The following is a 27,072-nucleotide window of genomic DNA, read 5'->3' as shown; positions in this document are numbered from 1 at the left end:
TTACTATTGAGGCAGTCAATTGTATCAAAAATCTGTCCTCTTTCTATATAGAGTGTTCCTTCTTTCTCGCTTTTCCTTCCTTGCATGCAGTAGTGGGGCAAAGAAGCCCGTATTTTTATTCAAGAGATAAGAATGCAGGTATCTTTTTTGAGAGGTCAAAGAGGTGATGACTTGGGATCCTGGAATCATGAAAGTCATCAGAAGGCTATTGTTGATATCTTCTAAGGTGTTGAAACACTCAAGGAGAAATGTTAATGAAAATTTTTGAGGGTAGAAATGACATACGAGCGAATTTAAAATCGCCCGCGTGCGTAAAATACGGGGATTACGTGTGTGGCCGGGCCTTGTACATGTATTTTCGAAGGAGCACGGCCGCGCGCGTAACCCTCATTATGCGCACAAGAGCCGGGCCGAAGAAAAGGGGAGGGGCGGGGCTTGAGGCGTCGGTACAGCAACTTGCTACTGCTCTTTCAGAGGAGCAACAGGTAAAATAAAAAAAACGGGTAGATAGGATGGGGGAGGGGAGGAGAAGCGAGGATAGGGGGAGGGGAGGAGAGGTTAGGGTAGGGGGTAGGGAAGTTCTCTCCCAGCCTGCTCCTTAATTGGAGTGGACTGGGAGGGAACTGGGGAAGGCCGCGATGTGTCGCCGCGCAAAACTTACACAATTTTTAGAACGTGCGCGCGCTGGCAGGAAGCGTGCACACATGGACACGCGCGCAGGTACTAAAATCTACCCCATAGTGTTCAAATGAAATAAGTAGCTGATTTAAGCAGAAAAATGTTTTTTCCCCCTGCAAAAAGGCACTTTGCTTCTAAACACAGCATAACAAAACTAGAGTTAACTTTGAACATAAAAGTGATGATGAGGTGGGAATGTCGACTTCAAGGCCTTGTTCTTTTAGGGACAATGTGAATGTACAGAAGCAGTGGATTACATTGCTGAAATTGCAGTATACATGCACACGTCCATTTAAAATTGCAAGCGCATGTATGAGTGTCCAACTTATTTTATAACATGCACGCATATATGTGCATATATTATAATATGGATGCATCTGTGGATGCATGTCACCGAACGCAAGCACATATGCACTAGTGTACCTGTTTAAAAGTTGGCATCATACTTTTTGATTTTCAAAAATATACGTGTAAATTTTCTGGAAAAAAGTTTCCATACAAATTAACAGCTATAACTTGTGCGTGGAGTTTGCCTGGGATAATTTTCAAAGCAAACTTACACATGTAAATTGATTTTGAACCCTGGTATTATATATATGGGCCATTACAAATTTCCCTCATAGTAAATAAATGATGAATGCTATGTTTTGCCCATTGCCATTTTGATATTTCAATAAGAAATTGAAATTAAATTTTTTATATAAAATTAAAATTGATCAAGTTACAAACTATACAGTGATTTCTTTACATCAGAAATGGCATTAACGAGAGTTCATGTCAAACATATGGTTCACTATGGGCCTTATTTTCTAAGGCTATCGCACGCTTGTGCTACCAGCGCAAGCGTGCGATAGCTAGAAATCGTAGCGCACGCCTGCGAAGGGGACATCGGGGCGGAGTTGGCCCCGGTAGAGGAGGAGTCGGGGCGTCACCGGGGCCGACTCCGCGAAGACGGCGCAGACAGCGAAAAGGTAAGGAGCCTTTTCGCTGCCTATTTCGATCATTGCCGGCTAGCGCAGGACCGCCCCCCGTTTCGCCGCCCCCTGTTACCGCCGGATTTTCTAAGTTCGCAGAACTTAGAAAATCCGCCCCACTGTGTTTAATAATTATGTCAATATAGAGTCACATCCTATGACTTATTTTACCTAAGTATATTTTATGTCTGTTAATTTTTGTAAATTAGTTTTGATATAAATAAGTCTGTGCAACAGATTTCTTCATTTGTTAATAAGTATAAGTATACACCTTGCACTATATTACTGCTGAAGTAAAATTATTTATTTCCCAATTTTTCCCATTTTTTTCTCCCACAATTCAAAATTTCTGGGAAATATACGTATATCTCTGCACCTAACCCTGGTCTTGCATACTACCACATCTAATAAACTTCTATATTATTCAGTCCTGAGTTTTCTTCAGTAGTACCACGTCGGATGGCTTGCTGCATTGTCAGCCCAAAGACATAGTTACTGAAGAATCCCAGAAGACCAAATACTAGTTGCCATAGATCTTTCATGCTTCATGCCTGGACCTTGCTCTACTAGTCATTGCTGTACTGACCTATAGTACTTCTCCTGCGCTGAGGACTGTGAAATATATTTCAGATCCAAATGATAGGATCCTGAATGAGAACCAAAACCCAATTTCCTGCTTTCATAAACTAGTGGCAGGTGTCAGGCTTACAACTTTGTAATTGAAAGGACATGCATAACTTTTGATCAGTTTGATAGCTGCTGCAGCATATAGGTATAATGACAATTTATACTATTTATTTTTATATTATAACATGTTTACAGGTTGATTGTTAGTATGTAAGTGCTATAATAAGCAAATGAAAACTTAATTAGCACACTGTGAGTTTCCACTGAAAGGTGCTATAAAATAGAAGCAATTATTAATACTGCAGGACAGTAATATATTTTGAAATGCCATCACCAAATGAAAATCAGCTTATAGTTAGTATGTGGAGATGTGAAATCAGTCAGTAGACATTTGTTCAAGAAAATAAAGGCATTTTTTAAATGCACGTGTTTTCAGGTAAACAAAATCTTGAGTGTATAATATTTTGCTTTGTTCAAGATTGCTTTTCTTAATTTATGAAATGTTACCCCCTATAGTGAACATCCTGGAATGGTAAACTAGCATGACTAACTTTCAGACAGTATTTAAAATATTTATTCATAAAACACTTTGAGCAGGGGATTCGGAGTACAGAGGTAGGAAGCCATGGATAAATTACCGCAATGAGTGAAGTTGAAGCCAAGCAATTTTACTACTATTAATATGTGATATGATCTCACATAATTCAAAACAGTACTAGTTTCTGCTTGAGAGAGCTGAAATGCCCAGAGTAAATAATGAATCATGCTCCAGTCTTAGGTGGTCTTTTTGACTTATTATGAAGGTATTTGGAGAACAGCACTGGGAGTCTCAAATATGGTTGCCTCTGTTATATTTGGCTTGTGAATAAATGAAGACCTTTGAGTTCTGAATTTGCTAGTCTTTTAGCTACCATAATTTTCTGTGTTTACTCATAAAGACTAATGTAAAAGAACAGTAGAGTTTGTACTTTGAAGCAGACACCAAGGGTCTGATTTACTAAGCTTTATTATCATTGGCTCAGAATAGGAAAAAGCCTTAGTAAATCAGGCCCTGAATGTGACTATATGCTGGATAATGGTAAATAACAATATAATTATTTTAGTCTGGCAAGATTTAAAGGCATTTCTGTGGGTAAAACTGTTTTGCCCACCGAATTGGTCTCTGAAATTGCCGCCCCTCTCTGTGGATGAAATTATGCACATACAGGATGATGCAATACCATGTGCTGCGGCAGCACATGGTTCAACATGCGATTGGACACATGTTTTGGATGCGTGTCTTTAACCCCCGATGCAAAACAGGGTTAGTACATCCAAAATGCGTATCCAATTGAACGTGTAGCTAATTGTTCTCATAGCTGATGAGGCTATTACCCCCCCGATGCAAAAATAAATGTGCACCCAAAGCACACATTTGTACTCGCAAAAATTAATGCCTGCCTCGGACCAGGCGTTCATTTTTGAGGAGCAGCAAAGGCTCCCGTGGCTGTACACAGGTTAGGAAAACAGATGCTTGTAAATTGAGCATCTGTTTTCCCTAACCCATTGATAGCCACCTCTTCTGGGCGCCCGATGCTGAAGAGGTGCTAAGGATGCAAAATTTTCCTTAGCGCCTCCATTTTACCGCAATAGCCCATTTAATTATTAAATAGGGTGCCTGGGAGAGGTGAATCTGCGTGCATTAAGAGAACAGGCATTCACTCATGAGTGCCTGTTTAATGTGTGCAGATATTGCATCGGCCTGATAGTACTAATAGTACACGTGCTTTTATTTGCAGAGAAAGGATGTATTCCTGGTGGTGGAGCCAGGGAAGGCACAGCATTTAGGCAAATATGCATATAATTTTACAGGGAAAGGTACCCACTCAAACAAGTGGCATGTTTGTGTGCGCACGCTTTTTCTGACCCAGTTTCCAAAGATAAGGTTTTCCCTTTGAAAACTGCTGTAATGTCTGCAGGTAGAAAACACTCACTGCCTTTACACCTCTGTGTACAGAATTACATTCACCAATCATTTGGCTGCTGTATTTAGCTTTCTAGGAAATCAATTTACTGTCTTAAGTAGATGATATTTTTTTTTGAAACTCCTAAGGATCTGACTTCTGACTCGGAAAGGAGTAGATAAGTGTAGTACCACCCTGCAGTCCCTCCACATTCTTGACTTGCACTAGCAGTAAAAGTGAAAATGCCTGCTGAAAAAAAGACTGTAGGAGGATGCTCAGTCACTGTGCCCAGCAATCAATGATGGCCTGAACCATCCAGTTTGTCACTTTTTCTCTGGGATTTGGATCCCACCTACGCTACACATTTAGCATTGGGAGGAAAGAACACTAAGGGGGCATTACAAACATCCAAAGTTTATGGCATCAACCCCAACCTTGTCAGTTAGTTGACGTACCGCCACTGTACAGTCATGAGAAAGAGGTCTCCCTGTCAGATTCCACTGCCTAGGGCGAAAGGTTGGATTGTACCACGGGCTAGATTAGCAATAGAAAATAAGAACTAGGGTAAATTATTTTAACTTTTATTCTTGGTCTTGCAGATTTCAGATTTTGATTTCAGTTTTCCTCCCTCTGTAGTAGGGATGTGCATCGGTTTTTTGATGGATGAAAATATCGTACGATACTTTCTAATCCGTCATGTATCAGTGGTCCCTGAAAATGATAGGAAAACCCCATGAAATTTTCGTGTGGTTTTCTTATTGGTTTTTTTTTTTTGGGGGGGAGGGGAGAAAGGGCACACAGAAAAAAAAAACCCCAAACCAGCCCAACCCTTTAGATCTAATTATTTACAATCCCCCACCCTCCCGACCCCCCAAAAACTTTCCTAAAGTACCTGGTGGTTCAGCGGGGTCCCAGGAGCGATCTCCTGCTCTCGGGCTGTCGGCTGCCACTAATCAAAATGGTGCCAATGGCCCTTTGCCCTTACCATGTGACAGGGGCTATCGGTGCCATTGGCCGGCCCCTATCACATGGTTAGAGCAATGGATGGCCCGTGCCATTTTTTAAGATGGCGCCGGCCGTCCATTGCAAAGGGCCACTGGCACCATTTTGTTTACTGGCAGCCAACGGCTTGAGAGCGGGAGATCGCTCCTGGGACCCCCGCTGGACCACTAGATATTTAGGAAAGTTTTTTTTGGGGGGGGGTCGGGAGAGTGGGGAATTGTAAATAATTAGATTTAAAGGGTCAGGGTGTTTTGTTTTTTTCGTCTTGGGACAGCCGAAAAAAAAACCCATCTGGACCGTGGGAAACGGAATTTCCCGCGGGTCCACGATTCTGAAACCGGAACAGAATCCGGCACCCGATTCACATCTCTACTCTGTAGATAAGGATCTCTTAGCCCACTCACCCCTAGATTCATCAAAATGCTATAAATATAGCGGAAATAGCACCTGCAATAAATTTATTGCAGCCATGATATTTTCACATCACAAACTGAGAAGTGCCCAGACAGGCTTTTACTGCATGAGAGAGAGAGAGACAGAAACTCTTTTTAAGGCTCTTATATAAGTAAACTATTTATACCACTGTAAGAGGAGCAACTAGTAACCCGGGGTGAGGTTTTGGTGGTGGCCTAGATTTTGGGGGGCAGTTTTACATGTACAGTCAGAGGTACGAATAGCACAGTAGACATTAGTGAAGACTTGATGTGATTTGGAGTGATGACAGGTACACAATGATGAGATTTGTACATTGTACTCTCTACCTAGCTTGATAGCTGCGAGGTAGAGAGTGCATCAAACTAGGTTGAGAGTACATTGTACGCCAGGAAAAAAGGTGTTATTTCTGGCATTAAATTGTGCGATAGCGTGCGTTACGCTATCACATGCAATGTTAAACACCCTTCATTTTCATAAACTCCGCCCAAACCCCTCCCCTTTGACTAAATATTTAAAATTTGCATACGCATCTCACAATGCGTTATTCATCGCATGCATTATGGCGTTATCATGGTGTTAGGTCCAGAGGTGTAGCTCTCTGCCTTACTGGCAATCCCCTTTTATTGCAGCCTCTTTCTCATGGTGGTTTTTACACACATTCATATCAGATTGTAAAATAATATTTCTTACAGATGATTAACAACCTTGGACCTCTGGAACTAATTCTCAATACTCCCAGTCACCATAGAGTTCATCATGGTAAGCAATAATCAATTTCATTTCTTTATACTTAATGACTGATATACTGACCTGCGGTACAGTTCATGGAAGTGGAGGCACAATGTTTTTAATAAGATAACAGCCTATTTGCATGATATGCAAATCGGGTTTGCATGAATTTTTTGTGTTTGTCCAAAATCATGGATTGAAATGCAAAAAAAACCCTCCCAGAGGTGTAGCTAAGTTTGCTGCTAAAATGTAATTGTACACTTTTTAAGGCTTGAAAATAAACATTTCAAAAGTAAGTAATAAGCTAATTTGCATGATGTTTCAATTCGGTAAATATTTTAATATATTTTGTGCATTAAATGCCCCCACATAATTTATCTGTCAATGAGCCCAAGAGGGCGTTCAGATCTGTTAACAGTTCCTGTTTATGTGTGCCTCCTGCAAAATCTACAAAATTGGCAGAAAGCTTTGAAATATAGTAGTCCCTTTAGTGGTGGTTACACTGGGAATGATCTTCCATTAGAAAACTGTCTTAAGGGTTGTTATTTGAGATTCAGAAAACAGATCTAGTTGTGGTTGATCAAAATTTTTCTTAATAATCAGTTGCTTTTCTTTTTACCCATATTTGGATTATTTTGGCTTTAAAGAGGGATTTTAGTTTATGAAAGTTATTACCCAAGTTATTGGATGTCAATTTTATATTGTATTGACTTTATGTTGTCCTCTGCTTTAGACAAACTATTTTTGACATGGTGGAATATAAATATGTGAAATAAAAAAGTAAGGGAATCACATTAATGTGTATTTACAGCACTCTTTTTCCTCATTATCGCGAGTGCAAACACAATTTAGTACATCAGCCTCTTAGTTTTTTTTTCTTATGTTCTATTTTTCCTAACTTATAGAAGTATTAAAACATAAATTGTTACAGGCCTGATTAAACTCTCATGGTTAGCACATCTCTCCTAGACAGAGGGAAGAAGATACATCATCAAAAATAAATATCAACCAATCTAAATGCATCTTGATTTGCTCTTCCCTCTATGAAGGAGACATGCTAGACACCACTACTTATTATTTCTATAGCATTACTTAAATGTATGCCAGGGTTTGAGTTCTCTTAGTTTTAAAGAGAAAGTGTGAAATAGCTGAAATCCCAATGTAAAAGTAAATGTTTTCCATTTTTCCTTATGGCAGTAGGAAAACATGAGAGAGAACTAGATATGTACTGCTATTCCATTCCAAGCCAGGTTCACATATTGTTCTCCTAAAGACATAGCAGAGCTAACATAAGAAATTTTCTTGCATTGTAACCTTGTCCTGAAAATTGTATTTTATAGGCAGAAATCCTTATTGCATCGACTCAAATTATGGTGGCACGCTTATTATTTGGGATAGACTCTTTGGTAAGTTGAATATGTTTTGCATTTAATTTTGTGGTGAAAATGTAGCAATTTTTGTCCCATTAGGTTTGAGTTTTCTCTTTTTTTTCCAGGAACATTTGTGCCAGAAAATGAGAAAATTATGTATGGACTAACACACCCAATAAATACATTTGAACCTTTCCAGATCCAGGTAGCTATGGATTTTTTAAAATGGATTTTATGAAATCTTTTATTGTCACTTACAGTATGAGCCAAATGAATGGAGAATTTTAAAACAACTAGAAACAAATAATAACATATTATAAATGGCCTATAATGTTTTAGGCCTAGATTCATCATTTTGCAATAAATATAGCAAAAATAGTGTCCACGATAAAAAAAAGGAGCATTCTTAGACTAAATTTCCTGGTACTGCTTTGTTATTTTTTCACTATTTTTATTTATTTTATTTATTTATAGTTTTTTATTGCACCTGCATTATTTTCACATCATAAGCTGAAATATCCCTGGACAGGCTTTTTTTGCACTTTGGGCTACTGGTGAGAGAGAGAGACTCTGTAGAGGCTCACCAAACAGTCATCTTTTTATTCCACTGTGAGAGAGGCCACTAGTAGCTCAGGGTGAGGTTTGTGGGATGGGGGAGATCTGGGGGCAATTTGACATGCACTGACATACGTACGAACAGTGCAGTTACCATCAGTGAAGATTTAATGTGATTTATTTATTTTGACATTTCATGTGTAAATCACAATAGTTTACAAAGTGACATTCATAATTATAACTCAAACAAAGATTGGTTACAGTGGAGGTATTCATAGTTGAGCATTGATATCTATCAAGTTAATTTTTCTAGTACATATTAAAATTGATCTAGTACATAAGCAAAGAGTATGGATAATCAAAACAAAATGATAGTGTATTGATTTTGGGAATCTTGCATTCTCTCGTTTGATTTATTCTTCATGATTCAATCATTATTTTTGTCCTTCTTGTTTTTGTGGTTCTTTATATTCTGATGTTGTTAAGTTAAATAATATGCATTTTTGAATAGCCATATTTTTATTTCACATTTAAATTTCTTTCTATCTGGTAAAATATGTACCGCCTCAGGCAGAGAATTCCAGAGCTTCAGACCCGCTATTGAAAATACTTGATCTTTTATTTGTGTCAGTTGTGTGCACCATATTGTGGGAAATGAAAATAGTCTTTTATTTTGAGGTCTTAGTGTCTGCTGAGGATTGTAAGGTTGTAGTGTCACTCCTAATAAGCCGGTGCTATTGGAGTGAATGATGTTGAATATTATTGTTAATACTTTATAGTAGATTCTGGATTGTACTAGTAACCAGTGCAGTGATAGCGAGGGTGTAATGTGATCATATTTCCTAAATCCTAATAATAGTCTTGCTGCAGCATTTTGTAATAGTTATAGTGGTTTTAAGTGACTTGCTGGAAGACTTAATAGTAAGGAGTTACAGTAGACAAGGTTTGAGAAGATTAGAGTTTGCAAAAGTTAATAATGGTTTCAAATGATGTAGTATACGCAACTTGGTGTAATCTGTCTTAATTAATTTACTTATGTACATTTTCATTGTAAGCTTCTCATCTAGCTGTACACCTAAATCCCGTATTTGATTTGAGGGATTATTTTGAAAATTACCCAGGTCAAGGGAAGGTGGTTTAACTGTTGATGAGTTTCTACTCAGCCAAATGATTTCAGTCTTTTTAGGGTTTAATGTTAGTTTAAGTTGTGATAGTTCTTGTATTGCTTTCATATAGGTAGAGAGTATCAAAGCTGTGTTTTTAAATGATCTGGAGAGTAGGATGTAAAACTGTAAATCATCAGCATACAAGAAGAAAGTTATTCCTAGATTCTTCAATAATTTACACAGTGGTAGAATGTAAATATTGAATAGTGTTGTTGAGAGGGCTAAACCTTGAGGGACTCCTGTATTGCACTGGAAAGTATCAGATATATGGTTGCCCAGTTTGACTTGGAATGATCTGTTAGATAGATCTGTTAGAATTGAAGTGAACCATCTGAGAACTATGCCGCCGATCCCTGTGTTTCTCATCTGATGGAATAACAGGTTATGGTCCACAGTGTGGAAGGTGGCTGTTTAGTCAATTAGCACAAAGCAATAATATTCATTGGCATCAAGCCCTTGTAAAACCGAGTCCATTAATGAGAGGAGTAATGCCTCAGTTGAGTGATGTTCCCTAAATACAAATTGATTTGGGTAGAGAATATTTTGATCTTCCAGGTGATTTACAAGTTGGGATAACACTGATTTCTCAAGAACTTTTGCTAGAAATGGTAAGGTTGATATTGGACAATAGTTGTCCCAATCATCAGTTCTACCAGTCTTAATTTTTAGGATTGGCTTTATCACCACTTGTTTTAATCCTTGTGTTATAATTCTTTCTGATAGTGAATGATTATTTAAAGTTGTGACTGTTGGAGTGGTAACATGGTGTACTTGTTTCAAGGAACTGGATTTGGAGGGATGAAAGGTGAAAACAGAGTAGATTTGTACCTTGTTCTCTCTACGTAGCTTGATGCACTATCTTCCTAGCTGCAGTCAAGCTAGGTAGAGAGAACATAGTACAAATCTGCTCTGCTTTCACCTTTCATCTCTCCAAATCCTTAGTCCTTAGTATCTCCTATTCCGTCTGACTCCAGGGCAGTACGTAGTTCTTCTCTGGGATCTCCCTCTCTCAAGGGTCCCAAATCATCCTCATGCGATTCCGCTCTATATTCTGATGTCTCCAACAATGAAAGATTATAATTTTCAGCCGGATTTTTAGGAGGTCTCCGATCGATCGGGGAAAAGTTGTTTGCAGCTCTTGAGGCGAGCTGGTTTCTACTTCCTCCTGGACTCCCCTCAGAAAGCCCACTCCTGATCCCTGCATGTCCCTTGTTACATGCAAGTCCATTGGGCCGATTAAATAGACTGGAGAGGATGTAGAAGCAGTGAAAGCTTCCCGCTCCTTATCCCTCTGTTTCCTGGCTGAATGAGGCATAGTTAAAAAGCAATTACTATTTTCAGCCTTCTGGCTACACACTAATACATTGATTCTTCACCAATTTAATACACCTCTCCGAACTATGGAGGCTTCAAAAGAGAAAGAATAGGCATTCAAAACTTATAACATACCAGAGATGGAGGAGTTGTGGCAAAGTTCCAAGTTGCAGGGAAGTCCAGACAAAGCCACGCGCCCCTTTGGCAATGCACCAGCGTCAGCTGGGTGCCGCAGGAGGGCCAGTTTTAAAGGCCCCTCACCGGTCCCTCCCTGATGATGTCACAACAAGGAAGCAGCAGCTATAGCCCCATCAGGGCCAGGAACTCCTCCTCACCCCCGGAATGGCCTCTGCTGCAGGTACCTCTCTCTCTTTTTCTCCTCCACCTTGGGGAAAATGTCGCGGGGGGCCGGTTTTAAAGGCCCCTCACCGGTCCCTCCCTGATGATGTCACAACACGGAAGCAGCAGCTATAGCCCCATCAGGGCCAGGAACTCCTCCTCACCCCCGGAATGGCTGCTGCTGCAGGTACCTATCTCTTTCTCTCCTCCACCTCAAGTTTTTCATCCTTTTCAACGCATGTTTTGCCTGTCACCTTTCAATAAAGTAGAACCCAGTGTATTCAGGTTCCATGATCTTTGTTCACAATATATGACTTTTTTTGTCCTTTATGCTTTAAAAACTGCTCATTTTTATTATCCCTGCTATATATGCTGTTAACCTATTTTCATGTCAGGGGCTAATGCTGCCTTGATAGTCTGAATGGGAAAAGGATGTGTTTGTGAGCAGTTTTGGGAAAGAAAGGCCATCTGTGCCAAGAAGGTTAAATATAGTAAGTTTTCAGTATGTTAAAAATAGTGTGGATTTAAATACTACTTTTCATTCAAACAGAATTGCTTTTCAGTTTTATTACTTTAAAATATATTATGATTCTTCATTTTCAGTTTAAACTGATTTTCACCCTAAATTCTAAGAGTTTTCCAAAGGTAAAAATTGGTTTAACCGATATTCACTCTAATTTTAGGCTGATTAAAAAGTTGCTCCAGATCTGCAGTTGCAGTGTCTCAGGGCTCACAGCTGGAAACCAGTGTTGGCCAAAGCATAGGCTGTGTTTCAAGTCCCACCCCCACCAATAAAAGGGCTTACCCTCCATTACCATCCATGCTGTATTTTAAGTCCCATTTCCTCAACCCCAAAGCAGCCAAAATGCCTGCTGTCTAATGCCACAAATGCACTTGAAGCATGCCCTGTCCACCAGAAGCACTTCATAACAAGCTCTCTGGTCCTTCACAAAAGCAGAAGTGCAGTGCTGCAGAGCACAGGAACATCAGTAAGTATTAGGGATGTGAATCGTTTTTCTGACGGATGAAAATATCGTACGATATTTTCTCATCCGTCATGAATCGGGGGGGTCCCCGAAAGTGATAGGAAAACCCCACAAAATTTTCGTGGGGTTCTCTTATCATTTTGGAGGGAGAGGGAAGAAAGGGCACACAAAAACAACCCCCAAACCCACCCCAACCCTTTAAATCTCATTATTTAGGATCCTTCACCCTCCTGACCCCCCCAAAAACTTTTCAAAAGTACCTGGTGGTCCAGCGGGGGTCCCGGGAGCGATCTTTCACTCTCGGGCCGTCGGCTGCCCTAATCAAAATGGTGCCGATGGCCCTTTGCTCTTACCATGTGACAGAGGCTATCGGTGCCATTGGCCGGCCCCTGTCACATGGTAGGAGCAATGGATGGCCCACGCCATTTTTAAAGATGGCGCCGGCTGTCCATTGCTACCATGTGACAGGGGCCGGCCAATGGCACCGATAGCCCCTGTCACATGGTAAGGGAAAAGGGCCATCGGTGCCATTTTGTTTACTGGCAGCCAATGGCCCGAGAGCGGGAGATCGCTCCCGGGACCCCCACTGGACCACCAGGTACTTTTGAAAAGTTTTGGGCGGGGGCTTGGGAGGGTGGGGGATCCTAAATAATGAAATTTAAAGGGTCAGGGTGAGTTTATTTTTTTTCAGCTTGGGACAGCCGAAAAAAAAAAAACGGTCTCGCGGGAAACGAAGATTTCCCACGGTTCTAGTACGAACACGATTCCGGAAATGATTCCAGAACCGATTCATATCTCTAGTAAGCATGCTACTGAAGGACAAAGAAGCCTGTAGCCACCACCAAAAAGGATACATTCTGTTGCAGTGCCAAGGGTGGATGGTAAAAGATTCATAGTGGAGGGGTGAAAGGGACATGCTATTAGGGTAGAGATGGAGATGCAGCTGAGCGGATGAGTAGGAGAATCTACTTAATAATTTTTTATTGTCCTGGCTTCTGTCCACCAAAATAAACTCTGATATGTACCTGGAAAAATAATGAGTCATTTTTTTCAACTGATTTTCTCCTGTTTTTGTTCTTGTCATAATAAACCCTGATAAATTATCTGGAAAAATTAATGTAGCAAACTACTATAAACTAAGTTCCTGCTCCCACGAACTTATCATATATTGGAGCCTTACAAAGTGGACCGAGCTGTGTCTGGATCTGAATGATGTGTTTTGGACCTGCCTGAAAGGGTTTTTCAACCCTGCAGAGACTAGAAGCCACTGCAGCCAAGGTGAAGGAAAATAAAAATATTTCAAAACCCCTTTGTACCCTCCTGTGAATGACAAATGTTTTGCAAGAACCTGCATCCAGCACTCTCAATATTAACAAGTTAGGAAAAGGGCTCTACTGGTCACCCTACCCAGAGAACAGCACTAAATAGTAGGGATGTGAATCGTTTTTTGACGATTTAAAATATCGTCCGATATATTTTAAATCGTCAAAAAATCGTTAGGGCCACGATACAATACCAATTCCCCCGATTTATCGTTAAAAAATCGTAAATCAGGGGAAGGGGGAGGGCAGGAAAACCGGCACACTAAAACCCCCTAAAACCCACCCCGACCCTTTAAATTAAATCCCCCACCCTCCCGAACCCCCCCCCCCCCAAATGCTTTAAATTACCTGGGGATCCGGCGGTGGTCCAGAACGGCGGCGGTCCGGAACGGTCCCCTCAATAGAATTGTGTTGTCTTCAGCCGGCGCCATTTTTCAAAATGGCCGCCGCAAAATGGCGGCGGCCATAGACAAAAACGATTCAACGGAGGAGGTCGTTCCGGACCCCCGCTGGACTTTTGGCAAGTCTTGTGGGGGTCAGGAGGCCCCCCCAAGCTGGCCAAAAGTTTCCTGGGAGTCCAGCGGGGTTCCGGGAGCGATTTCTTGCCGCGAATCGTTTTCGTACGGAAAATGGCGCCGGCAGGAGATCGACTGCAGGAGGTCGTTCAGCGGGGGTTCCGGACCGCCGCTGAACGACCTCCTGCACTCGATCTCCTGCCGGCGCCATTTTCCATACGGAAAATGTGGCCGGCGCCATTTTCCGTACGAAAACGATTCGCGCCAAGAAATCGCTCCCGGAACCCCGCTGGACTCCCAGGAAACTTTTGGCCAGCTTGGGGGGGCCTCCTGACCCCCACAAGACTTGCCAAAAGTCCAGCGGGGGTCCGGAACGACCTCCTCCGTTGAATCGTTTTTGTCTATGGCCGCCGCCATTTTGCGGTGGCCATTTTGAAAAATGGCGCCGGCTGAAGACAACACGATTCTATTGAGGGGGCCGTTCCGGACCGCCGCCGTTCTGGACCACCGCCGGATCCCCAGGTAATTTAAAGCATTTGGGGGGGGGGTTCGGGAGGGTGGGGGATTTAATTTAAAGGGTCGGGGTGGGTTTTAGGGGGGTTTAGTGTGCCGGCTCACGATTTTAACGATTTTTCACGATAGTTTACACACCCAAACGGCAACAATACGATTCCCTCCCCCTCCCAGCCGAAATCAATCGTTAAGACGATCGAGGACACGATTCACATCTCTACTAAATAGACAGCAGAGAAGGAAGCCAAAGGAATGCTGGGAGACCATTTAAGTAAGAAAAGGTGCAATTTGGCTGGCTCTGTCTGCGCGTGAGGGGCAGGAACAATCAAGAGTTTGAGCCATGAGACAGGAAGAGAGGAGTATATCTGGTAGCTCTGCATTCAGTTATCCTGAAGAACTAATTATGAAGAGGGAGAGACAGAAGTCTGTGCTCTGAGAAAATAGAGAGATAAACAGCTATTCTTGCTTCATAGCTGAACCTCATGTAAAATCCCAAAAAGGGACAGATGAGCCAGGAACTTAGAGACTTGAGAGATCCTTTCCAGAGATATCCATGCCTAGTAACACATGGCTAGATCTCCCTCCTAAGAGACTGAGTGAAGTAATCTAAACTTTGTATAGAGAGTATCTTAGCAGAAGAGGGAGAAGGTTTATTTCCTTGCTTTTTGTCACAAATTCAGTATCTTATCTTAATTGCTTCAGCCTTTCAGCCAAAGTCAAGCATAAACCCTTGCCACAACCACACAAAATAGGACAGGGAAAAAGAAGCTGATGGACTGTGGTCTTTCTGTAAGAGACTGTAACCAGGCCCACTTTCTGTTTAGTACCAAGTAAACCATTTGGGGAAGCTCCCTTGGAGAGAGAGAGAGAGAGACCTTCCACACACACTGCAGTACTCAACTATTTGGCTTGTCATCTAGCCAGCTCCACCATCAAGAGGGACATTTACATTTTCCTAATTGTTTTTTTTTCACGCATTTTGTGTTTTTGTTACAGGGTGCGCTGCATCCTTTACAAACTGGTGACATTGGGGTGGATATGTCCCCCCCCCCCCTTCTCCCTTTTTGGTAACTCAGGAGTAAAGACAATTTTTGAAAGTTGTATACTTTACGGCCCCCCCCCCCCACTTTTCTGTATTAGTGTTTCATATATTTTCTACTATCCATGTGAGTATGTTGGTTTCCCTGGCTATAGGTCATACCCAGTGTTATTTTTGCATTGCTTGATTTAAAATAAGAAAACTGTAAATGTATATTGTACTTCATTACTGTACTTTTCCCATTTAATGTTCTGGTTGGATTCACTGTCTACTTACACAATGCTAGTAAAATGTTTAATTACTGTTTTATTCTGTTGTGATGATTTTTTCTGGTCTGTGGTGCCACAAGTGAGAGGTTGTTGGGATGGGTACAGAATTGTTGTATCGGGGTTACAGGGAACTTGTCTCATCCCCCACTCAGGCTACAAACCCAAAGATAAATCATATTAGTGAATATAATTTCTCATGTGTTACTCCCCACCCCAAGCATAGGGGTAATTCATAGACCAGACCAAGGGGGGGACCATATAAGGAACAACAGAAAAAAAATAAAGATTCCATATATATTGGATATATATGTATTTAATAAATTTATAGCCCGCATCATTGGAAAACATCTGAGGAAGTTACAATCCAGCATCCTCTGCCACTGTATATTTTTGATGCTTGGGCTGCACATAAACTTTCAAAGGGAAAAGAGGAGGAAGACAGCACTAATATTATTATTATTATTATTATTACCCAATTGCATTTGGTTAAACTGAGGAAAAGGAAGATAAAGGAATCATTTTTCAAAAGGTTTAGGTGTCTATGTTAAGCACCTAAACCAGTCCCTTTGAAAATTGACTGTGGCTGAACTTGTAAACTTAGTTGCCTAAAAAGTGGGCAGCTAAGGAAGCAGAGCTACAGCGGGGAAGAAAAATTAGGCACTTAACACTAATTTTCAGCTCTAGTTATTTAACTTAGAAGTCTATTTACTAAGCTGAGAAATCACAATAACTCGGGGTATTAGCCAATACCATGAGTTATTGCCAAAATACATAGTGGGCTGGATTTTAAAATGGTTACGCGCTTAAGTTAAGTGCGTAACCCTTAAAAAAAATAAACCCTGCACGTGCCGAGCAGGCGTAACTTGTGCGATAAAGGTAGGGGGTGGGGGTTAGATAGGACCAGGGGGGTGGGCTAGGTAGGGGAAGGGAGGGGAAGGTGCGGGGGGGTGGAAGGAAAGTTCCCTCCGAGGCCGCTCCGATTTCGGAGCGGCCTCGGAGGGAACAGGCAGCGTGCGCAGGGTTGCACAAATGTGCACCCCCTTGCGCGCGCAAGTTGCTCAAATGTGCACCCCCTTGCGCACGCCGACAAAAGTACGCATGCACACTGTTTTTTAAAATGTACCCAAGTATTTGCTGAAACCACAAGCTATTTGGTGATTTTGTAACTTAAACAAAAAAAACCCCCAAAACTCAGGCGCACTGTGAATAAGAAGTAAGGAGTTGTGTCACATGCAAATTCAAGCAAAGCAGCATATTAATATGGCAATGAAGTAGCGTGGCTTGCTAAAAAAAACTTTGCAGCTACTTCAGGAGTTATAACTAACCTCCCCCCCAGGAGCATTGCCATGCTAAGGTGCCCAGCAATGCTCCCAGGCTACCATCTTAAATGGGAGGCAAAGTAGAGTCTAGGATCAGCTGATGCTGTTTTGCTGTACGGTGCAGGAAGAAGTGGGAATCTCCCCTATCCTTTATGGACTGTGGGGCTCTTCATTAAGATAGAGGAGGAAGTCCTTGGTGGGGTGGGGGGTAAGTGGGGAGAGGACAGCGATGGACCTTCACACTTTGCTTGAAGATTACTTTTAGGTGTGTGTGTGGGGGGGGGGGGAGGGGGCTTGACAACAAGACACCTTTTTTGTCATTGAGTAGGGGAGTTGGGAATAAAACTCCTCTCCACTAAAAAGGCTATATAAAGTAGGGATGTGAATCGTGTCCTCGATCGTCTTAACGATCGATTTCGGCTGGGAGGGGGAGGGAATCGTATTGTTGCCGTTTGGGGGGGTAAAATATCGTGAAAAATCGTGAAAAAATCGTTAAAAAATCGAAAAAATCGAAAAATCGAAAAACCGGCACATTAAAACCCCCTAAAACCCACCCCCGACCCTTTAAATTAAATCCCCCACCCCCAAATAACTTAAATAACCTGCGGGTCCAGCGGCGGTCCGGAACGGCAGCGGTCCGGAACGGGCTCCTGCTCCTGCATCTTGTCGTCTTCGGCCGGCGCCATTTTCCAAAATGGCGCCGAAAAATGGCGGCGGCCATAGACGAAAAAGATTGGACGGCAGGAGGTCCTTCCGGACCCCCGCTGGACTTTTGGCAAGTCTCGTGGGGGTCAGGAGGCCCCCCACAAGCTGGCCAAAAGTTCCTGGAGGTCCAGCGGGGGTCAGGGAGCGATTTCCCGCCGCGAATCGTTTTCGTACGGAAAATGGCGCCGGCAGGAGATCGACTGCAGGAGGTCGTTCAGCGAGGCGCCGGAACCCTCGCTGAACGACCTCCTGCAGTCGATCTCCTGCCGGCGCCATTTTCCGTACGAAAACGATTCGCGGCGGGAAATCGCTCCCTGACCCCCGCTGGACCTCCAGGAACTTTTGGCCAGCTTGTGGGGGGCCTCCTGACCCCCACGAGACTTGCCAAAAGTCCAGCGGGGGTCCGGAAGGACCTCCTGCCGTCCAATCTTTTTCGTCTATGGCCGCCGCCATTTTTCGGCGCCATTTTGGAAAATGGCGCCGGCCGAAGACAACAAGATGCAGGAGCAGGAGCCTGTTCCGGACCGCTGCCGTTCCGGACCGCCGCTGGACCCGCAGGTTATTTAAGTTATTTGGGGGGGGTTCGGGAGGGTGGGGGATTTAATTTAAAGGGTCGGGGGTGGGTTTTAGGGGGTTTTAGTGTGCCGGCTCACGATTCTAACGATTTATAACGATAAATCGTTAGAATCTGTATTGTATTGTGTTCCATAACGGTTTAAGACGATATTAAAATTATCGGACGATAATTTTAATCGTCCTAAAACGATTCACATCCCTAATATAAAGTCTAATATTATCTGGGTACAGGAAGCCATATAACTTAAACCTAACCAGTCATATTCAAAAGATAGCTGGTTAGGTTTAAAATTACACAGCTACCTAGATAACTTTAATCAGGGATATTCTGTAGGACATCCTGCTGAACATTAGAGTAACTTATCCAGCTAACTTTAGCCAGATAAGCTAGCCATTGGAGGCATTTGAATATTTACTCCTGGGGGAATTCTGCGCACAAAAACTTAAAATTCTTTTTTTTTTTTTAATTTTTTATTTATCTGGATTTTAATATACACAAGTAAATCTTGTTGAGAAATAACAGTGCAATTCTAACATTACAAAAAGTAAATACATTAATATTCAATATATTAATAAAGCACTGAAAAAATAAAAGAAAAGCGGAGGGACTCTGAATCATGAGCGTAATATTAGGAAAACATTACAATGCAATAATGGTGGCTAGGTGAGATTCTCAACATTTCCTTTTATGCCAAGCATACAAGGGACACATTAGGAGTGTGAATCCAGAAAAACCCTTAATTGAGACGGGTCAAAGAAAATGTAATTCTCATTTTGAATACCTAATACAACATTTACATAGGTATCTAAGGACAAAGGATTCCCCTTTTTGTAGGGCTTCTGAACGCGTAACTAAGAATTTTTTTCTTCTAGACTGAGTGGTTTTAGTGAGGTCAGGATAAATCCAGACTTTTTGGCCATAAAATAAGGCTTGTCTTGTACGGGAAAAAAAGCCTAAAGATGTTATTCCGGTCCATAAAAAAAGCAAAAGAGATTAGAAGGGGTCTTCTCCTGGCAACTGTAGTTTCTTGAGTTACTTCTAAAATCCCAGAAATATCCAGCGTTGATGATTGCCCATCAGCTTCCTCACTAGTATCTGTAGCTTGTGGCAAATAATATGCCTTGGTGGTCACTGGCATGGCAGTGTCCGAGAGCTTCAGCACCTGAGAAATATATATTTTGAAAAGTTCCAACAGGGAAATCATCTTAATCACAGGGAAATTCAGAATTCTTAAATTGTGAGATCTTAAAACATTCTCTATATTTTCCAACTTCCTGTTATTTATTAATTCAGCTTGTACCAAATTATGCTGAATCTTTTCAGATACAGTCAGATGCTGCTCCAAAGCTTCTGCTTTATTTGTTTGAGAAGAAAGGAGATTTGCATTCATTACTTCTTGATTTTTTGTTTGTAAGGTAATTCTGGATAAAGAAAGAATTGAAGCTTCCAGAGATTTCAATGCTGACCAAATTGTAGCAAGAGACATTTCAGGAGGGGACTGAAGGTTAATCACAGAGCCTAAAGTTCCTGGATTTGCACCTCCTAATCCCAGAGTTATACCAGCTCCATTTCCCATACCTGCAGACAATGGTGGATCTATCGATAATCCCATCGAGTCGTGGAGGCAGTATCCCTGGGCACTCACATACTCACCGGGAAGTACCTCCTCAGTTCCTCCTATTCCTCGAGTCTCTTAGAGGGCTTTGCTCGGCTGTTCAGCAGTCATGTCTCCCCATCGAATTCCCAGGGGAACCGCTGTATCTGCCTGGTGTCCACCCATCTCATGGCCTGGTGGAGCTGGTCTGCTTGGTGCACCGGGGCTCAAAGAGATATCCAGGGTCAAAGGGGATGGTGTTCACTCTACATCCGTCCCCAACGCGACCACGTCTCCCGGTATATTTGTTGGAATCGCTGCGAAGAATCTCCTGATCCTTGGCTGGATAGTTTCCAAAGGAGAGGAGCTTGATACAGCCCCCCTCAATCTGGCCTTCCTCTTCGTGTGCGGCATTGAAGCAGGAAATTAGAAATAAGGTATGGCGGTCAGGAGCTCTGTCAGCGCATCTCACCCAGCGGCCATCTTGAGCCTCCCTCTCACAAAATTCTGCAAACTTTATATTGGTCAAAATAACACAATTTATATGACAGTCTTTAAGTAATTACATTTTAAATTAATACAGAAAAAAGTTATTACTTAGGATGCAGAATTTTAAATATTTTGAGCAGAATTTCCCTAGAATTTCACTGTAAGAGTGTCCCTTCCACTCATTCTCCCTACTCTCCTGGCCACTTTGCCCTCTCAGGCCCCAACTCCTCCACCTGCCAGTATCTCTCCCCTCCACCTCTAGACTCAACCCCTTCCACTCTATCGCCAGTCCCAGAGTTTGAACCCGTTCTCAGTACTGCCTCTCACACAGGCTCCCTCTGTCCCTTTCTCTCTCACACACATGCTCCCCTCCATCACCCTCTCCTCCCCTTTCTCACACCCCCTCCCCTCCCCTCCCCTCTCCTCTCACACCCCCTCCCCTCCTCTCTCACTCCCTCTCCTCTCACACACACAGATTCCCTCTTATCGGGGCCTTCATCTTCACCATAAGCAGAGCACACTCCGTTCGCGGCACCCGGGGGCCTTCTTCGCCATGAGCAGAGTGCATCCCGCAGCACACGGGGGCATTCATCTTCATCACAAATGGCGCGCCAGGGCTTTCATCTTTGTGCGCTCTGTTCGTGGCATGTTGGGGTCTCCTTTGCCATATTCTGCGCAGAATTTGGCAATTCTGTGCAGAATTCCCCCAGGACTAAATACTGGCCTCTGTATCAAGGGGTTTCTCTTACCTCAACCTAACCATCATAAGGAATAATCCTTTGGCTTAGAGATTTGGGCCATAGTTCCCAGCACTAGTGTGCTCTTGAGCCAGCCATTTGGTGTCACTGTAATACAATAACTGAATGTTCCAGTCTATCAATGCTACATATGCATGGGCCCTATCCTAGGAACAGCCCAAGGAGCAGGAGCCAGGTCTGGGAAATGGGCAATGCTGGAAAGTAAGTGTTAGGGATCTGCTGCTCGAGTTAGCAATCTGTTAGCAAACTGCTGCTGGATGCTCCTGTAAAGGGAGGAGTTAGCAATCTGTTATGGGATCGGCTGTTAGAGAGAACAATCGGATAGGATCTTGCTGCTGGACATTCCCACAAGGGGAGGAGCCAGAAATCTGTTGTAATACTGCTAGCGGTTAGCAATCTGTTGCAGGGTCTGCAATGCGGATAGGAGGAGCGAGCAGATGCGAATAGCAGTCTGATGGAAGTCCCTCCCCTAAGGGAGTAATATTAATCTGTAGTGAACTGCCGCCTATGGGTCTGCTAAGGAATGGCAATGTTAATGTAGACTGCAGAGTTGGCAATCTGTACCAGCAGATTACTGGAGATGGTGCTCAGCTGGACATAAGAACATAAGAACATGCCATACTGGGTCAGACCAAGGGTCCATCAAGCCCAGCATCCTGTTTCCAACAGTGGCCAATCCAGGCCATAAGAACCTGGCAAGTACCCACAAACTAAGTCTATTCCATGTTACCATTGCTAGTAATAGCAGTGGCTATTTTCTAAGTCAACTTAATTAGTAGCAGGTAATGGACTTCTCCAAGAACTTATCTAATCCTTTTTTTAAACACACCTATACTAACTGCACTAACCACATCCTCTGGCAACAAATTCCAGAGTTTAATTGTGCGTTGAGTAAAAAAGAACTTTCTCCGATTAGTTTTAAATGTGCCACATGCTAACTTCATGGAGTGCCCCGTAGTCTTTCTATTATCCGAAAGAGTAAATAACCGATTCACATCTACCCGTTCTAGACCTCTCATGATTTTAAACACCTCTAACATATCCCCCCTCAGCCGTCTCTTCTCCAAGCTGAAAAGTCCTAACCTCTTCAGTCTTTCCTCATAGGGGAGTTGTTCCATTCCCCTTATCATTTTGGTAGCCCTTCTCTATACCTTCTCCATCGCAATTATATCTTTTTTGAGATGCGGCGACCAGAATTGTTCCCAGTATTCAAGGTGCGGTCTCACCATGTAGCGATACAGAGGCATTATGACATTTTCCGTTTTATTCACCATTCCCTTTCTAATAATTCCCAACATTCTGTTTGCTTTTTTGACTGCCGCAGCACACTGAACCTACGATTTCAATGTGTCATCCACTACGGTGTGACGCCTAGATCTCTTTCTTGGGTTGTAACACTTAATATGGAACCTAACATTGTGTAACTATAGCATGGGTTATTTTTCCCTATATGCATCACCTTACACTTATCCACATTAAATTTCATCTGTCATTTTGATGCCCAATTTTCCAGTCTCACAAGTTCTTCCTGCTATTTATCGCAATCTGCTTGTGATTTAACTACTCTGAACAATTTTGTGTCATCTGCAAATTTGATTATCTCACTCGTCGTGATCTTTCCACTCGTCGTGATCTCACTCGTCGTGATCTTTCCAGATCATTTATAAATATATTGAAAAGTAAGGGTCCCAATACAGATCCCTGAGGCACTCCACTGCCCACTCCCTTCCACTGAGAAAATTGTCCATTTAATCCTACTCTCTGTTTCCTGTCTTTTAGCCAGTTTGCAATCCACAAAACGACATCGCCACCTATCCCATGACTTTCTACTTTTCCTAGAAAGTAAATAGGTGAATCCTTGGGCCGATGGCAAATGACAGCGCCCTCAGGAGGGAGTCCCGAGAGGGACCAACGGCTAGGCTGGAGTATGGAGACAGAAGCAGATAGTTCTTTATTAGATAAGCAGTATAACCACCAGAGGTGGCAGTAGTGAGCTGGTGTGCCCGGCAGGGCTGAAGTCCCTCAGATACTGGAACTGCGATTCCCAGGTTGCTGAGCTGCAAAGAGACTGTAGATAGTGAATAGACAGGATATGCAGATATACATAGCCAGTACTAGATGATATCTCACACAAGGTCTTGATATGGCTCAGTAGTTGGAAAGGGTTAGGCCCTCGAGGAGCGAGTACCTGGTTCCAGGGAAGCTCTGAGAGAGCGATGGTGACACACACTAATCTGTATCTGGAATAGCTTCTAGTCAATAGAGAATCTTCAGAGTGTTCAGGAACATAGGCCCTCGAGAAGCGAGTGCCGGTTCCTATATACCATCTGAAATAGAAACTCACAATGTCTGTAGATTCAATGGCCTCTGAACAAGGAGAATCTTCAGAGTATTCAGGAACATAGGCCTTCGAGGAGAGAGTGCCGGTTCCTATTTGTAGTCTGAAATAATAACTCACAATGTCTGTACCTGCTATGGTTTCTGGGCAAGGAGAATCTTCAGAGTGTTCAGGAACATAGGTCCGCGAGGAGCGAGTACCGGTTCCTGTCTGTAGTCTGAAATAATAACTCACAATGTCCGTCTCTTGCGATCACTTCCAGGCAATGGAGAGTTTTCAGAAGGTTTAGGAACCCCCAAAAAGCTGCCCCTTCCACCCCCTTGCACGCGCCTATCTCTCATAGGCTTCATGGCACGGGTAAGCCCCAGGATGCGTGTAAGTCCCGGGGCTTTCCTGGAGGGGCGTGTCGCAGCCGGCGCGTCATCGGGGGCGTTCCAGGGGCAGGGGCTGCAGCCGTGGTTCCTGCCCAGGGGCGTTCCGGGGTCACGGTCGCGGCCTCTGGACCAGCCCCTGAACCGGAACATGGTGCGCCGGCAGCCGGCCGGCGTGCGCAGCTTACACCTGCCTCGGGCAGACGTAACTTGTAAAATAAAGGTGGGGGGGGAATTAGTTAGGGCTGTTGGGTGGGTTAGATAGGGGAAGGGAGGGGAAGGTGGGGGGGGGGGCTGGAAGAAAAGTTCCCTCCAAGGCCGCTCCGATTTCGGAGCGGCCTCGGAGGGAACAGAGGATGTCTACGCGGCTCGGCGCGCGCAGGCTGCTGACTTTGCGTAGCCTTGCACGCGCAGACCCTGTATTTTATAACATCCGCGCGGCAGCACGCGCATGTTATAAAATCGTGAGTAGATTTGTTCGCGCACCTATTAAAATCTACCCCATTCTGCATATATTTTAGCAGGTGTTTTGAGGGAATAATGTTTAAGGCAAGTGTATATGTTTGCCTTACACATTATTCCCTCAAAACACCTGCTAAAATATATGCAGAATATTTGCTTTGATAATGGATGTAACGTATGTGTTTAGCCGTCTTTCGTATATGAGCTAATCCAAAACAATCCCATTATATATAGTTGTTTTCCTTTTTGCAAAACTCTGTGTAATGACTATCTGTTCATCCACAGTTGCATCACTTGTTCTATATCTGGAGCACATTTTGGGACACACCTGGAATCTGCAATAAGCTTTCTGTCGTATTCAAAGGACCAGGATGGGGACCCGGCAAACCACGGCTCGGTCTTCCTGAGGAGATCCCTCTGGTAAAAAGGACATTTGCTTGTTTTTTGTTTGCTTGTTTTCTTCAGTACCACTGGTTCCGTATTATTGCTCTCCTAGCAGTAAAGTTGCAAACTAGCAACAGGAAGTTTCAGGCAAGAAGAATGAGAAGGGAGCTAAAGAGAGTTTAGGTGCTCTCTTTCAAAGGCATTTTTATTGCCATAAGGAAGGAAACTCTAAATGACTTTCATATATTTAAATGGCTTTTCACCACTTATTTATTACAAAGAAAATAGCATTTCATATTCTACCCATGATGTCAGAGCATTTCTAATGAAGCAATTGAGTAGAATCCTGCACAACATCTTGTTTGCTCATTGATAGCAAAGCATTTCTCCAGAAGTATTTTCGCCTTCAATAAGGAATGTGCTCATATAGGGCCAGATTTCCAAAGGGGTACGAGTTTAAGATACGTGCGTACCCCCCGAAAACCTGCCCGAAGTTCCCCCTGTGCGCGCAAGCCCTGGATGCGCGTAAGTCCCGGGGCTTTCCTGGAGGGGGTGGGGGCGTGTCGTGGCGGCGCGTTATTTGGGGCGGGGCTGCGGGCATTTCGGGGGCATGGCCGAGGCCTCCGAAATGGCTCCCGGGCCTGGGAATTGCGCGCCGGCGTAACTTGTGCAACAAAGGTAGGGGGGTTAGGTAGGGCTGGGGGGGGGTGGGTTAGGGAAGGGAAGGGAAGGTGCAGGGGGGTGGAAGGAAAGTTCCTTTTGACCTTTATGTGCGTATCTATTAAAATCCCGCGTACTCTTGTTTGCACCTTGTGCGCGAACAAATGTACGCGTGTGCGCAAATTTGTAAAATGTACCCCATAGTGTTCTGATTCTACCCATGGACCAAAGTGCATATCTGTTAAAGAAATAAAGGTCAAAAAGTAGTGCATTGTCTGTGTTAAAATCATATAGGCACAAAATTACAGGAAGCACTTTTTGAATGCAAATGATTCATGAGTGTTATTTTTGTCTGATTCATGAAGCCTGTTTTGGTAAATAAAATACTGGTACATCTATTTCACAATATATTTCTTAAACAAAGTATATAAGATGAAGGGGTAGGGTTTTATGGATTCTGACATTGCAGTTTTGTGAGAGATGTTTATGGGCAGATTTACCAAAATTCTGCACCTGTGCAAAAATGGTTTCAGATTTACCAATGAAAATATACCAGGAATTTCAGTGGAAAAAACACTGGTGCAAAACTTTGATTTATCACTCCTCTTTCTTTAATCTTAATAACATGGGGTCAATTCACCCCTGTTTTGGATTTCCATTTGGCAAATAGTGTCAGCTTTTTGGGCTTCCTCCAGTAAGATCAATTTTTTAAAGAATTTGTTTGGGAGATATTGATACATTTAGGGTTTTATTTAGGGTTTTTATATACCAATTTTCTTGATACAGATCAAATCAACTCGGTTTACATAGAACGATAGTACATTAACAATAACTAGTCAAACCTCAAAAGAGGAGACAGATTGGGAGCAGAAGGTAAACAGTTACATTATAACAAGGGTGAATAACTTGGAATTGGAAATGAAGAGAAGGATAACCAAAGTAGAGAGATATAACAGAGAGAAGGGGCTTGGAGCCAACCTCAGGAGAATAACTCTAGCATTATAACATGATTATATGACACTCTGCTAGTTAATGAAGTAATATGAGATGATTGAAGCACAGCTGATTGGATAATATCTTAGGAGAATATAGTCTAGGAGACCGGAAAGGCTCGACCGAACAGCCAAGTCTTAAGTTTCTTTTTAAAATTTATGAGGCAGGTTTCCTGTCGGAGGTCTGGGGGTACTGTATTCCAAATGGTGGATACATACATAGATACATAGAAATGATACATACATAGATAGATAGAATGTATGGATATATACATAGATACATAGAATCTATGTATGTATCATACATACATACATAGATACATAGAATCTATGTATGTATCCATACGTAGAATGTATGGATACATACATAGAATCATAGAAATGATGACAGAAAAAGACCAAACGGCCCATCTAGTCTGCCCAGCAAGCTCCCACACTTATTTTCCCATACTTATCTGTTTCACTGACCACCAAGTTCAGTGCCCTTGTTGGTAACTGTTTGATTCAAATTCCCTGGCACCCCCTGCCATTGATGCAGTGAGTAATGTTGGAGTTGCATCAAAGGTGAAGCATAAGGCTTAATGGTTAAGGGCAGTAACCGCAGCATCAAGCAATTTACCCCGATGCTTGTTTACCCAGACTGCACA

General features: G+C 42.8%; 1 protein-coding gene across 5 annotated transcripts in view; it reads left to right on the top strand.

Moving 5' to 3' along the window:
- Positions 1 to 27,072, top strand: part of AGMO (alkylglycerol monooxygenase) — a 672,742-nt gene that overhangs the window by 329,810 nt on the left and 315,860 nt on the right. For all 5 annotated transcript variants that reach the window (XM_029589002.1, XM_029589005.1, XM_029589006.1 and 2 more), the window contains 4 exons: positions 6,352 to 6,418; positions 7,729 to 7,794; positions 7,884 to 7,963; positions 24,675 to 24,809. In XM_029589002.1, coding sequence (XP_029444862.1) covers positions 6,352 to 6,418; positions 7,729 to 7,794; positions 7,884 to 7,963; positions 24,675 to 24,809 — 348 coding nt within the window. The remainder of the gene's footprint in view (positions 1 to 6,351; positions 6,419 to 7,728; positions 7,795 to 7,883; positions 7,964 to 24,674; positions 24,810 to 27,072) is intronic.

The sequence above is a fragment of the Rhinatrema bivittatum genome, chromosome 2 (assembly GCF_901001135.1).
Source record: "Rhinatrema bivittatum chromosome 2, aRhiBiv1.1, whole genome shotgun sequence".
In the NCBI taxonomy this organism is placed as follows: Eukaryota; Metazoa; Chordata; class Amphibia; order Gymnophiona; family Rhinatrematidae; genus Rhinatrema; species Rhinatrema bivittatum.
The sequence above is the reverse complement of the archived record's forward strand: the minus strand, read 5'-3'. Positions and strand labels throughout refer to the sequence as shown.